Source organism: Lontra canadensis, unplaced genomic scaffold (genome assembly GCF_010015895.1).
Source record: "Lontra canadensis isolate GAN:19392208 unplaced genomic scaffold, GSC_riverotter_1.0 scaffold47, whole genome shotgun sequence".
Taxonomy (NCBI): Eukaryota; Metazoa; Chordata; class Mammalia; order Carnivora; family Mustelidae; genus Lontra; species Lontra canadensis.
Genome location: NW_022631041.1, coordinates 1,726,731 through 1,741,221, shown reverse-complemented (window position 1 = coordinate 1,741,221; position 14,491 = coordinate 1,726,731). Strand labels below are relative to the sequence as shown.

The following is a 14,491-nucleotide window of genomic DNA, read 5'->3' as shown; positions in this document are numbered from 1 at the left end:
GGTGCCGGTGAATACTACTGTTGTTTAATCTAGTTGGAACTGGGGTCCTGTCACAATTGAAGTGCATTGATGAGAGTTTCAGCTTCTTTAAAAACGCACTTGGAGTCCATCCTCCCTCTGCTTTTCCATGATCCCCACCCCCATGGATTCTGAGCAGTGTTTTAGCTGGCTTGTCTGACAGCATCTTTGCTCTCCAAAATCTTCCCTATCACCAGGGCCAGAGTCATCTTCACGAAACATCACTTTCATCAAGCAGCTTCCCTGCTCCAATTTCTGTTCACACTCCTCTCCACGGTTTCCCAGGTTCTATCTTACTTATCCAACCTGAATCACCTCTCTCCCTAACGTTCCAATCAATCTGACATCTGACCTTTCACAAGAGCGAGACTTGCTAATCTGTGTTCCCTTGCTTTCCCTTGCCGGAGTCTTCACCGTTGTCCATCCCATCTTTCTCGTCAATGAATAGTCAACTGCAATCATGCAGATTCTAACTCTTCTAGGATACCTTTTCCAACTTGAATGGTTTTCACAGATTTTACCCTCCTTGAGATTCTATATCATTTTTGATTCTGTACCAAAGGCTTCAACAGGCTTTTATAGACATTTCTGTATTGTTTCAGGTGGACCCAACTAATCTCATTAGAGAGTGAAATTTTTAGGTTTTGTTTCTTTTGGCATGTCCCCTAACTCAGTGGTAAGCACATAACAGACACCAAATAATTTGTTACAGGGCCCAATCATAACACATCCCTACTTTAAAAATTCTGTAGTTTTAAGAAAATTTTCCTTCAAATTATGATAACTTTTATTGCAATTATCTAAACTCGACGCAAAAACTTCTAAGAGGCTCATAAATCTTAAGTGACCAAATAAGGCAATCAGACAATTTAAACACAGTTACATATTTTTATTACATAAACATTACAGTATTCCTTGTGAGAGCTGGTCTTCAGTTTTGCCTCTTGCTTTTCTGGAATGTCAAATGTCTGTAGAAATTGTCTAAGAAGGATTTATGAAACACTCTTGTACCCCCACCAAAAAAGCCTCAATGCCAACATTTTTCCAATCAGATTCCTGAGGAAAAATAATGGGTTTTGTTTATTTTACAGTGTAATGCATAAATTTTTTTTCAAGATATAAAAAAGGACAGACCTTTAAAATAAGAGTCTCCTTTTGTTTACAAAGTCCTATAAAAATACATTAAGTATGCTCATGTTTGTCCTTTGACTTAATTTTCCAGTTTCCTGGAAACAAAAAATAACAATAAGCAAAGATATGCAAAACCACATTAATCCTGTAGCAATATAATGTCTACATCATCATGAACACCTTGCAAAAGTAGCTCTCCTGGGTACGTAACAATCTTTCTTCGTTTCGCAGCTTTGAGAGTTCCCACCAGTGCTTCAAAGAGGTTGGCACATTTGTCGTCTCGGAAGAGGACCCCAAATTTCACACTTAACTTCCCATCAGCATCTAATTTGAGCAAATACAATGTTAGCCAATGCAGTCTTACCCCCATATATGGCAGATTTAGTTAATCAAAAAACATCTAACTATGTGTTAACCAAGATGACAATTTTACAGTTCACACTCGTAAATTCAAATGTCCTCTCTTGCCAGATGCAAAAGTGATGGAATAAATACAACGTATTGCACACCTCCTAACCTTAGGATCATCTGGACAAAGACTAGAAGTGAACCAAAACTGACTTACAAAAAGTGAATGTATTACACTGTTACCACTGTGGACCAATTTCCCTCTGTTTACATTTTGATTTTTTTTTTTTTAAGATTTACTTATTTATTGGAGTGAGAGCGTGTGTGTGTCCATGTGCTATGTGTGTGCAAGTGCATGAGTTACGGGACAGGGAGAGAGAGACCCCTTCAGCAGGCTCCCCACTGGGAGCAGAGGCCAAAGAAGTGGGGCTTGATCCCAGGACCTTGAGATCATGACCTGAGCTGAAACCAAGAGTCAGACACTTAACCGACTGAGCCACCCAGGTGCCCCTACATGTTGATTTTTTAATTGTGGTGTTGCTGAATCAATTAAAAAAAAAATACAAGAGAAAGTTTGGGTCAGGAGCAGCGTTTCTCTAAGTTTATTCTAAACACACTCAGAGCCCCAGGGTAGGACTGGTGACCTTAAAAATGAAGATATCTGTATTTACCAGATCTCTAGATTATCCAGTTTAGAGACCAGTTTTTAATATAGATGTTAAAAATTAAGGTAAACCCTAAAAAGAAATGAACCATCAAGCCATGAAAAGATATGGTGGAACCTTAAATATGTATTACTAAGAGAAAGAAGGCAATCTGAAAAGGTTATACGCTGTATGATTCCAACTATAGGACATTCTGGGAAAAGCAAAACTATGAAAAAAGACAAAACTAAATAAAAAGATCAGCAGATTTCAGGGGTTGGGGTAGGGGAGAGATGAACAGGCAGAGCACAGAGGATTTTTAGATCAGTGAGTATACTCTGAATACTATAATGATGGATACATGTCATTAAACATTTATCCAAACCCATAGAACATACAACACTAAGAGTGAACCATAAACTATGAACTGTAGTTGATGATATATCCATGTAGATGATCAATTATAACCAATGTGCAATTCTGCTGGGGGGTGTTGATAATGGGGGAGGCTATGCATGTGTGGGAATAGCAGGTATACAGGAAATCTCTGTACTTTCCTCTCAATCTTATTGTATTCTGAAACTGCTCTAAAAAAAAGTCTTTTTTTAAAAAAATGAAATAAATGAAAGGTGGATCTTTGATTAAAAATCAATCAACTGGAAACCTGTAGATAAGAATACTATGAAACACCTCCCCATTGTTCGTTGATACCCTTGATCTACCTAGCCAAACTTCTGACTCCCTTCCTTCAGCACCGCTGCACATTGTCCCCTCCAATAGCTGTGCCCACTCTCGAGGACATGGCCATCAGAGTGAGTGGGACTGTTCCTTGGCCAGGGCTTCTTGAGTTCCCATGATCCCCTGCTAGAACACTTCTAACCTGAGACTTAGTGTGTTCCTACTGTGCTGGGCACTGGAGGCAAGTAGAGGAAGTTTAGAATCACTTTCTAGCTTTCAAAGAAATGGCTTCAGTTCCCATGGGGAAAGAAGAAATACACACATAATAAGTAAAGAAACCGGACAAAGGAGTATGTGACTGGATGTCCAGTAAGTAGCCAACACAGGACATCCTGCAGTTTAGAGAAGGGCAGGATGGCTCTGGGCTAGAACAGGAAGGGAAGACTTCCTGAAGGAGGCAGCACCAGTGCTGGCTTTGAAAGGGAGTGTAACATGGAGCTTTTCATTTTTTAAAAAAGATTTATTTTAATTTGAGAGAGAGAGTTGGGGGAGGCATAGGGAGAGAATCTTTAAGCAGACTCCCTGCTGAGTGCGAAAGCGGAAATGGGGCTTGATCCCACGAGCCATGAGATCATGACCTGAGCGGAAACCAAGAGCTGGATGCTCAAGAGACTGAGCCACCCAGACACCCCCAGGTTACATTTTTTAAAGGCACAAAAGGCAGAAACCTGGATATAATCCTGGGAGCTCTGCCCACTCACTCCTCAATCTCATAACTGATTCCATTTCTTTTGTATCTTCTGTTGCTCTAGCTTCTTCTCCATGGACGATTAATTTCTTGGTTCAGGCCAGAATTGATTCTCATGCAGATAACTGTAAGACTTCCTCTCCAGCCTCCCTTTCTGCATTTTTGTCCCCAATACATCCTCCATATTGGTGCAGAATAAAATCTGTGAAAGAAACTTTTAAGATGCAAATCTGTTTGATGCTCTTTTTTTTTTTTTTTTTTTTAAATAAACTCTACCCCCACGGTGGGGCTTGAACTCACAACCCCGAGATCAAGAGTCACACACTCCACAGACTAAGCCAGCCAGGTACCCCTGATGGATATTCTCCTACTCTAATCTTTTAGGGGCTCCCTACTACCTTCACACAGTGATGCCTTTGGCATTCCAGATAAGACCCTTCATCCTTGACCCTTGCACTCTCTCTTGCCTGGTCTCCTGCCATATTGCTCTATGCACCTCTTGATCCAGTCAAAAATCAATGACTTGCTAGTACCCAAGGTGACATGACAGATCCTGCCCTGGCAGTTTTGCCCATGTGGAGCCCTCTGCCCAGCATCCCAGAGCCCTTTCTCCAGCTAGGTCTTTTTCTTCAAGAATGGGCTCAAATGTCACTTTTTCTGAGGAGTACTTTGTGATTCCCTCAGTCAAGTTAGTCACTTCTTATACGACTAAGTATATATCAAAGCACTCACCAGCAATTATAGTAATAAGAGCTAATATGTATCGATATGTATTGAGTGCTTGCTCTGCTCCTAGAACTGGCCAATGCATTTTATAGTAATTAAAACTCCCTTACTCCTTATTTCATGGAAGGCAAGGCAAATTCATTGCAGGAAGCACCATTATTTCATGTTCCACTTAAACTGCCAATTTAACTACAGTACAACATGGATTATAAGATGCATTCTTATTTTAGAGATGTTAAAGTTTGGGGTAAAAAGTGTCTTTGAATCATTGAACTAGAATATTATTGGCCAAATAAGGAAACCAAGGCATAAAAATGGTTACTGATGTGCCCAAGGTCACACGGTAAGTGGTAGGGGGGCTGGGATTCATTCCCAGAAAATCTGACTCCAGAGCCCACGCTCCTAACCAGTTCCCCATACGTGCTTCCAGCTCATTTGTCTGTCTTCCCGCTACCTAGAGAGGCCCGCAGGGGCTGAGATGGAATTTTGTTTATTTTCACATGGCCAGCACTTGAGCACAAAGACAGCACTCAAGAAATATTTATTGAATCAAAGAATTTAAATCTCCAAATAATCTTTATCCACTTAACTTTTTTCCACTGGATGAAAAATGAAAGACTTTAGAGAATTTCATTTTAAAAGAAATAGATAAATAGGTTAACTAACTAGAATTAAAGTAAAAATCTGGAGAAAAAGAAAAAGAAATAGATAAATCTAAATTTGTCCATTTCCAGCTTCACCTAATACATTATATTTAGATTAGTCTAAAAATGATTCTCCTAAATGCTAATTTAGTCAAAATTATCCCAGACACAACTTACATAATTAACCATAACCTGTCCAGAAATAACTTATTTCCATAGATGCTTTCCAGCTCAAGAAGTCATTTATTTCCAGGAACAGGTAAATCAGGGAGGCTTAGGGAAGCTGCAAAGTTCAAAACGTTTCATCCTTACAGAAATGTGATAATTACCATGTAGTCTTCTAGTTTGTAAAGCTGCTAATTTTAAATGCCGGTTCAGTCTGCCCTAGTAGAATAATAACTGTTCTAGGGTAAAGTAAAGGTCAGAATTTTAAATGCAATTGAATCTGACCAATAAACACTTGGCTAACATAGAGACAGATCTAGGAGAGAAGAAAATCCTACAAATCACTCAAAAATATATCCATAATATCTTTAATAATCTAAACACTAGTACTACTCCCAAGAGCAACATGACCTCACAGAGGTAGAAAGCTGGAAAAGTAGAAATGAGGAACATGAGTTTCTTTCACTATTGAAAATAAGATTCACAGGGCACTTGGGTGGCCCAGTCAGTAGGGTGTCTGCCTCTGGCTCAGGTCATGATCCCAGAGTCCAGGGATCGAGTCCTGCATCAGGCTCTCTGCTCAGTGGGGAGTCTGCTTCTCCCTCTCCTTCTCCCTATCTCTCTGCCTCTCCTTGCTGTGCTCGTGCTCTCCCTCTTTCTCTCTCTCTCTTTCAAATACATAAAATCTTAAAAAAAAAAAAAAAAAGAAAGAAAAAGAAAAGAAGATTCGCAACAACAATGGAGAATTAGTACAGAGGACATTTGATACAAATTGTTCAATGGAATTTTCCAAGTAGGTCTTCTTTCAAGTGATTTGTGATTGAAAAGCAGACTGAGTTATAAGTGAGAAAATTCACAAGCTAAAATGAAAAAACAACTCTTACGAGGTACTTTTTAAAGCTGTTTTTCACTTAAAATGATATAATTTTATTTAATTCTTTATATGATGTAATTTTAAAACTTTGAGTTCCATTATCTTAGTTGTTGCTGAATATGTCTATTGCTCTTACAATTTTCAGAATTTTCCTGCACTCCAGTATATCTTATCTGATATGTACAAATACCTAAAGCTACAAACATAATAGTTACTTTAATTACAACTTAGAAAAGGACACTAATACTACCAGTTTCACATGGCACTAATTTCAAGGTAGCTGCTTCTATGTTGCTGAAGAAAAAGCTGATTTTAAAAAAAATGTAGAATAAAACTGGACCAATTTCTTACAACATGCCTAAAATAAATTCAAAATGGATGAAAGACCTAAATATGAGACAGGAAACCATCAAAATCCTAGAGGAGAACACAGACAGTAAACTTCTTGACTTCGGCCATACAAGTTCTTACTGTGTGCCTGTCAGTTGAGTGTCTGACTCTTGATTTTGGTGCAGGTCATGATCTCAGGGTCATGGGTCAAGTCCTGAATCCAGCTCTGTGCTCAGTGGGAAGTCTGCTTGAGATTTTCTCCCTCTTCTTCTTCCTCTGCCCCGCCCCCAGCTTATAAACTCTCTCTCTCCCCTCTCTCTAAAATAAATCAGGGACACCTGGGTGGCTCAGTCAGTTAAGCACCTGCCTTTAGCTCAGGTCATGATCCCAGGGTCCTGGAATTGAGTGGAGAGCCTGCTTCTCCCTCTTCCTCTGCCTGCTGCTCTGCCTATTTGTGCACGCTCTCTCTCTCCCTCTGTCAAATAAATAAATAAAGTCTTTTAAAAAAAAAAAAACAAATCTTTTAAAAAAACTATGTAAAGGGTTCTTTTAGTTACATGTACATAAATACCTGGTTATACAAAACTCAAGAATTTAGAGAAAATAAAGACAATTTAGTATAATTTGTATCTGAGTCCCTAGTAATTTGGAAGTTTGTAAGATAGTGGCAAGATAAAGCAGAAAATAAACATTTGCCTTTGGTGCAGGTCATGATTCCAAAGTCCTGGGATCAAGCCCTATGTCGGGCTCCCTGCTCAGCAGAGAGCCTGCTTCTTCCTTTCCCTCTGCCTGCCATTCTGTCTACTTGTGCTTTTTCTCCATCTCTCTTTCAAATAAAGAAACAAATAATCTAAAAAAAAAAAAAGAAAGAAAGAAAGATAGAGCAGAAAAAATAAATTTTAATAGTGTGACATAAAAATTTGAACACGAGGGGTGCCTGGGTGGCTCAGTGGGTTAAGCCTCTGCCTTCGGCTCAGGTCATGATCTCAGGGTCCTGGGATCGAGCCCCACATCGGGCTTTCTGCTCAGCAGGGAGCCTGCTTCCCTTCCTCTCTCTCTGCCTGCCTCTCTGCCTACTTGTGATCTGTCTGTCAAATAAATAAATAAAATCTTTAAAAAAAAAGAAAAATTTGAACACTATTCAATCGCCAGATTTCAATGCAGCCAGACTAAAGAAGCATAGCAATTTTCTTTCCATTCAAGGGTTGATGGAATATCTCAACCATTCCTTGCATCAGAATCACAATACCCCAAAGGCTTTGTCTCCAGAAATCACTCCCTGGCTGAGGGCAGAGCTGCCATAACTATGTCATGAGGTCCTGGGGGACCCTTTCATAGGCTTCTACCAAAAAATCTGTTCCTACCTGCTCTGAGATAAACTCAGAATACCGTGGCTGTGTTGGAATACTTACTTTTTGAACCCAGACGATGAATTTCTTCCACTAAGAGGTTAATTTCGTGATCCACATTCATTGCAACCTGAGGGAGAAAAAAATGTTATATTATTACCATTTCTATATCCCATTAAGCACATCTTGCTAAATTCAAGGGCCATTTCTTTCTTTCTTTTTTCTTTTTCTTAAGATTTTATTTATTTGACAGAGAGACAGAGTGAGAGAGCACAAGCAGGGGGAGAGGCAGAGGGAGAGGGAGAAGCAGGCTCCCCACTGAGCAGGGAGCCTGACACAGGGCTCGATCCCAGGACCCTGAAATCATGACCTAAGCCAAAGGCAGCCCCTTAACCAACTAAGCCACCCACGTACCCCTCCTTCCCCCCCCCCCTCAAGTTGCATTTGTCATTGTTAATTTACCACGTCCCTCTTCCTAAAAATACTTGTGTGATGTACAGGACACCAGAACACCTCCATTTCCCTTCTGTCTTTATAATTGCCCTTTGTGCTGACCCTACTCTTATTCTACACAGGATACTGAGGAGAAGGCAGCACCCACTACTAACCTCTGAGCCCATCCTCAGGATTCTCTGCTCTGCACCCAAAACTCACTGTCCAGAAGCAGAGAAAGACCTAGAATGAATAATGGCAATGTGACAGCATTCTCTGAGTGGTGGGTCCAAGGCATTATGGGAGCAAAAGGACGAAGCCACTGAAGATTTTATAGCGGTCACTGGAGACAAGTGGACCAGGTAGACAGTTGGCAAAGAGTGCTCTATGAGCGGGGAAGAGTGTGTGCAAAAGCACAAAAGCAAAGGAGAAAAATCACAGCACATCTGAGGCAACTAGCTAGAAGCTGGAGTACCAAGAGAAAGGAACACACTTCCAACCTTCCCGGAGCCTGCGGTCCAGTGGGGAAAGAAGATCAATACAGGGCAACCTGAATTCTGTCAGGTTAGCACCATGATGCCCATGGGTCACACACAGGGCACTGCATCCTTCCCTGGGCAGTGCCCAGTACAGCCTGACTGCAGTGGAGAGAGCTAGTGGTAAGGACCAGTCATCTCCGATGGGGAAGAGTCCAGGACTAACAGGAGCTGTGAGACCTACCTTGGTTCACTAGGTCCTCTCCAGCCTGGGTTCCGCACACTGTCGTAGCCTCCTCCACCCTACCCCCTTAAGCTCGGAGCTGCAGCTCCATGGAGCTTCTTTTTGTTCCTCAAACACCCCGGGCTCTCCCACCTCCAACCTTCACACATCCTGAGTTTTTGACCCAGGCTAATGCTATTCCTCTTTCTTGCAGCTAACTCCCACACAGCCAGTTCTAACTTAGATGCGACTTCCTCCAGGAAGACTGCCCTGAAACCCTGGGGAAGGAGACCTCCCCCATACCACTGTGCACCCTCTCCATTGCACTTGGCTGGAACTACCAGTTTCTTGGCTTTCACCATGAGGTGGTGAATCTTCGACGCAGATTCGACCTTCGACCTTCGAAGCAGGAATCGGACTATAATGTTCACTGCTGGGTGACATCTGACACCAAGAGCACAGGCTCAATAAATACCGGTTTCAGGGACACCTGGGTGGCTCAGTGGATTAAAGCCTCTGCCTTCGGCTCAGATCATGATCCCAGAGTCCTGGGATCAAGCCCCACATCGGCTTTCTGCTCAGCGGGGAGCCTCCTTCTCTCCCCCCACCGCACCCCCCGCCTCTGCCTGCCTCTCTGCCTACTTGTGATCTCTGTCAAATAAATAAATAAAATCTTAAAAAAAAAATACTGGTTTCAAGCTGAAAGGACAAGAGCATGGAGGGGGATGAAACTCTGCCTGTGGAAACTGTCACCGCAGAGTTGCTGATTTGGAGCAAGAGTGTTCAGAGACAGAAAAGGGAAGTAAAGGGACATGGCAAACACCTACAGAAAGGAAGGGGGAGCAAGAAATAGGGAAAGAGCAGGTGGATGTGGAGAAGCGAACGCCAACCATGCAGGGTCAAAGAAGTAAAGGCAGTAGAAAGTTTCCTTATGACGGCAGTAACTGAGGGAAAATGCAACAGGAGAGTCAGAAAGTATGAGCAACTGGCAGAAGAATATGCGTCAATTGGGGTCTGTTTCCCAAACAAATAAGGGACTAAAAAAGTGGTGTTGTATGAAGTGTTTACTTTGGAGTGATGATTTGGAAGAAACAATTGTATCCAGACAGATTGAAACTAATTCCCAGTAACCTTGAAAAAGAAGAATGAAATCCAAGTTTAAGTGATACTGACTGGTACCCCAGGTTTTCCATCACCTCCTAATTGAAAGCACCCTTACTATCTGCTATGTTATTTGTGCAAATATTATAATTTAAGAAGTGTTTATTGTGGCAGTAGCTCTTTCTGCCCATGGGTCCTATTTCTGTGCTTTAATAAAACTACCTTTTCCACCAAAAAAAAAAAAAAAAGTGTTTATTACAATAAGATGCAAAATCTTGGGTCAATGCATCCACATAAAATTCAGTATCAAAAATTAGTTTCCAAATATTGAGAGCTTTGTGTTGGTCAAATTACATCCATAACATTATATTCAATTTGAGATAATTTGAGAGATGCTAAAAAGTTAAAATATAATCAGAAGGCACAACAGAAAGATAAGCCATGAAAATAATAGTAGAAAAAAAAAAACCCTATAGATGTTAGTGTGATGGACAGGTGACATTTTTACTTACCTGGCTCCCATTCCCCACTCCGGCTTGAGAAGTCTAAATTTTGTTTGGGTTCAGTGTTTTCCCTCCTGTTCTAAACCAATGAATTTCAGTAGAGCCTCACCCTAAATTCCAGGAGTAGGTCAGAGCCAGAATAATTGATTTGGGGCATAAAGTCTGTGATCCCATCCTAAACAATGAGGTTCAGCCCATGGACTTTGCCAGATCAGTAAAACAACACTTTCCTATTAGGTGCTAAGATGTCAGTTTAGAGCCCCTAATGTAAACTATGACCATGTGAAAAGAGCCTTTCAGGAATGAAGTTAACACTAAGAAAAGCCCAGCCATGTTACAATGATTGTGTCTGTATATGACCCTGGCCTTTCCGGTTGCATGAACCAATCAGTCTTTTCTGGCTTTGCTTGTGCTGGTTTGATTGAGTTTCTGTTACCTGTACTCTAAGGAATCTTGAGCCATAAAGTCAGTCTAGAGAGGACCTGCAACCATTTTCTTTAAATTAAAGCTTCTTTTATGTATTTATGTGGTAGCATTGTTTCATGCTGCTGTATCCGGTAGGATAGATGTAATAGACAGATTTGGGAGCCATATAAGAAAGGAATTTCCTAATCATCAAAACTGTCTAGGAATGAATAAAGTTTGTACCTGTTACTGACAACACTGATGCAAGTAGTATAGATCTGTGAGGGTTAGTGAGGAAATTAGCCTAAACGGAACGGAGAATGAAATGTCCAAGGGGATTACGGTCCTCTCCAATTCTCAGGTTTTCTGTTTTCCTCCAACTCTGAACATTTATCTCTTTAAAACTGCCCCCCCCAAATCAGCAGCACACTTCAGACCTAGCTCTCCTTTAATAATGACACTCAAAGGGGCACCTGGGTGGCTCAGTGGGTTAAAGCCTCTGCCTTCAGCTCAGGTCATGATCCCAGGATACTGGGATGGAGCCCCGAATCGGGCTCTCTGCTCAGTGGGGAGCCTGCTTCCTCCTCTCTCTCTGCCTGCCTCTCTGCCTACTTCTGATCTCTGTCTGTCAAATAAATAAAATCTTAAAAAAAAAAAAAAATGACACTCAAAGAGGAAACACTACTATTAAGTAGTGTGAAAACCTGCATAATATTAAGCAGATATAGGCAGATCCAATTTAAAGAAAGAAGGCAACCAGCATCTTTATAATTAGTTACACACAAGACTCCTTATCTATGTTAATTCATGTAATCCTAAGAAACCTTGCAAAGTATGCATTATTTAAACACATTTTACAGGGGGCGCTGGGTGGCTCAGTTAGTTAAGCGTCTGCCTTCAGCTCGGGTCATGATCCCGAGATCCTGGGATTGAGTCCCACATCGGGCTCCCTGCTCAGCAGGGAGTCTGCTTCTCTTCAGCTCCCTTACCTCTGCGCCGGAACCCACTCCCACCTGTGCTCTCTCAAATGTATAAATAAAAATCTTAAAATGTGGGGGTGGTCACCTGGGTGCCTCATTCGGTTAAGCATCTGCCCTCAGCTCAGGTCATGATCCCAGGGTCCTGGCATCAAGCCCCTGGCATCTTCTCCCTCTCCCTCTGCTGCTCCCCTCGCTTATGCTCTCCCTCTCTGCCAAATAAATAAATAAAATATTTAAAATAAAATATTTTAAAACACCCATTTTATGGATAATGAAACTGGGTCAGAGAACTCCCCACAATTAAATGCTGTTTTTACATCATTCTATTTTTTTCTTTTCCTCTTCCTCATCTTCTTCCCAGTCATTATGCAAAGTATGCTAAATGAGTTGTGTTTGTATGGAATATTACTTGCTGAGTACACACCAAGGCAGAACAGTTACAAAGCAAGAAAGGCTCCCAGCCCAAACCCCTGCAAGTAGGAAAACAACAGACTTAGGAACTACTGCTAGCACACATAATTTGGCATGATTTATTTATTAATTTTATTATTTAGCGGGGACAAAGCGGGGCAATACTCATTGTTGTTACACAATCCTTAAGGCCCATGACATTGTATAAAATACAGAAGGCTGGGACCGGAATAAGCAGCAAGATGAAGAACAATGAAAAGAGGCCATCCGCAGAGCAAGTCTAAGGGGAAGAAAGATTTTCAGTGGGAGCTCAAGGCAAGGCGGTGGCAAATGCTGGTCGGGTCCTCTAACTGTGTCAGAATCTAATTAGCCATTGTGCGTGGGAATCACAAAGAAAGCGGAATGTCAGGGAATTGGGCCATATCCCGAAATGCTCCACCATCAATACACACTTAAGAGTATATTTTAGGGCCTTTTTATAGTTTTTGTTTTGTTTTGTTTAAGTTTAGAGGCGATACACGGAGATTTTCGAATGTTCGAGGAATAAAGCCTGCTGGAGTGGGGACGCCTGGGAATCAGCAGCCTGCGCCGCACCCACGCCCTGGGGCTGGCCACGTTTCTCAGCTGTCCTTGCAATCTCTGACTAGCAGCTGGTGTGGGTCAAGGGATGACTTGGGTTCCTTCCTGCCTGCCCGCTGGCGCGCACACGCTCCATATTTGGTCATCCCTGCTCCAAGTTTGGGAGCTGGCCCGGAAGGGGTCCCAAGCTCCTGTTCCTTGCAGGCCACCACATGGTCACCACCCGCAGCAGTGCAGGGTTAGGGAGCGCAGGACTCGGGGGGCCGGGGCCGCATGGCGGGCTCCGGGGCTGCCCCGAAGGAAGGGCCGCGTCCCGGAAGCCTTTGTCTCCGCGGGTCCCGCGCCAGCGCCACCCGCCCGCGCTCCCCGGTGGCCGGTGCGTCCCGGCGAGCCGCGAAAGCCAGCACCCCAACCGGAAGACGGAAATGGAACGATCCCGGGGCTCCCCGAGTCCCCAGAGTCTCTCACCACCCCCACCCTCCACCCCCACGATCTGGAGCGTAGGGTGCCGCACCCCACCGCCCGCGCCGCAGACTTCCCGGCGCGGGGGCCATCGCAGTCTCCCGGGGAAGCCTCGCCCCTAGCGCCGAGCCCTTCCCCGCCGGGCTGTGCAGAACGCGCCCCCGCGCCACCTGCAAGTGCAAAGCCGCCGAGCCGCACCGCAGAGGAAACCTTTGCCTCGCCGCCGGCTTCCCGGTCGCCCTGGGCCGGCACAATGTCACGTGAGCCGACGCGGAAGTCGGCGGGAGACGCGGGGGCGTGGGGGCGCGCCCACCTGGCCCCCAGCGCGGGGTCTCAGCCCAATTCCAGTTGCAATCTCCACGCGCCTCGGCCCCTCCCGGCCCCATCTCCCCCCCGCAGCCCCCGATCGCCCGTCCGCCTGCCCTCCACCTGACACCTCCGTCCGTCCTTTACACCTGCCTGTCACCTTCCCGAGAGACCCACTCACCTATCCGCCTCTTTCTCTTTTCCTCGGGAAAGCTGGGGCAGCGGCGGTCCGGACCCGGTTATCTTCTTCAACACACCGAGGAGGAAGAGGCTGAGGAAGGAAGTGACTGAGGCAGAAAAGAAAGACTGGTGTGGAGGAGGGGGGTGGGAGGTAAGAGTTTAAGCGCTCGAGGAAGGGGCCGCCCACACTCCCAGGGACAAGCCTATGAGGAGGAAACTCAGCGGAGGAGATGCCCGGGAAGCGGGCCGACTCCAGGCAGGTGGCAGGACGCCCGAAGCTTCTAGGAATAGGACTCGAACTTCGATTACTGCCACCTTTCCCCTGCGCCACTCGGTGCCGATGATCTCCACCCCCCCGCCTCTGATCCTGGCCTTAGATTTTCTGCCAGGATCTCCTAACGTTAGAAATGAAGCACCCCCAATGTGATGATTGCTGGGGTCTAGAAGGAACGTGACATTGGTTCTGTATGCCAGGAGCAGGGGTCTCCATAAAACTACGAAATGGCACAGTCTGATGGGGGGGTGGGGGACACGTTCTTAAAAACCAACTTGTTCTATTGCAAAGAAATTTTACTTGGACAATGCTAGTTCTTGATCCTGAGTGAACATAACTTTCTTCTCTTCTTCATTCATTATTTCCTACATGTAACTGCCTAGTTCAATCGAGCTATTTATACTTCCTTTATTTTAGTCACTGTTATTTTACTCAGTGTGTTTTACTCGCTCTCCAAAGAGAGAAAGAAGAGAGATGCTTGCTATAGCCAGAATCCCTTAAAAA

At 43.8% G+C, this 14,491-nt stretch overlaps 1 protein-coding gene across 1 annotated transcript; it reads right to left on the bottom strand.

Moving 5' to 3' along the window:
* Nucleotides 1-890: 890 nt before the first annotated feature.
* ABRACL (ABRA C-terminal like) lies at nt 891-13,892 on the bottom strand. Its single transcript, XM_032873048.1, has 3 exons — nt 13,715-13,892; nt 7,719-7,785; nt 891-1,473 (listed from the first exon to the last, which is right to left on the bottom strand). Exons 2-3 carry the CDS (start codon nt 7,777-7,779, stop codon nt 1,289-1,291), a joined length of 246 nt encoding a protein of 81 aa, XP_032728939.1. The 5' UTR covers nt 7,780-7,785; nt 13,715-13,892; the 3' UTR covers nt 891-1,288.
* Between the last annotated feature and the right edge of the window lie 599 nt (nt 13,893-14,491).

Coding starts and splice junctions, on each gene's coding strand:
- ABRACL (XM_032873048.1), bottom strand. CDS start 7,779: ATGAATGTGGATCACGAAATTAACCTCTTAGTGGAAGAAATTCATCGT. Junction 1,474..7,718: donor TCATCGTCTGGGTTCAAAAA/GTAAGTATTCCA, acceptor TGCTCAAATTAG/ATGCTGATGGGAAGTTAAGT.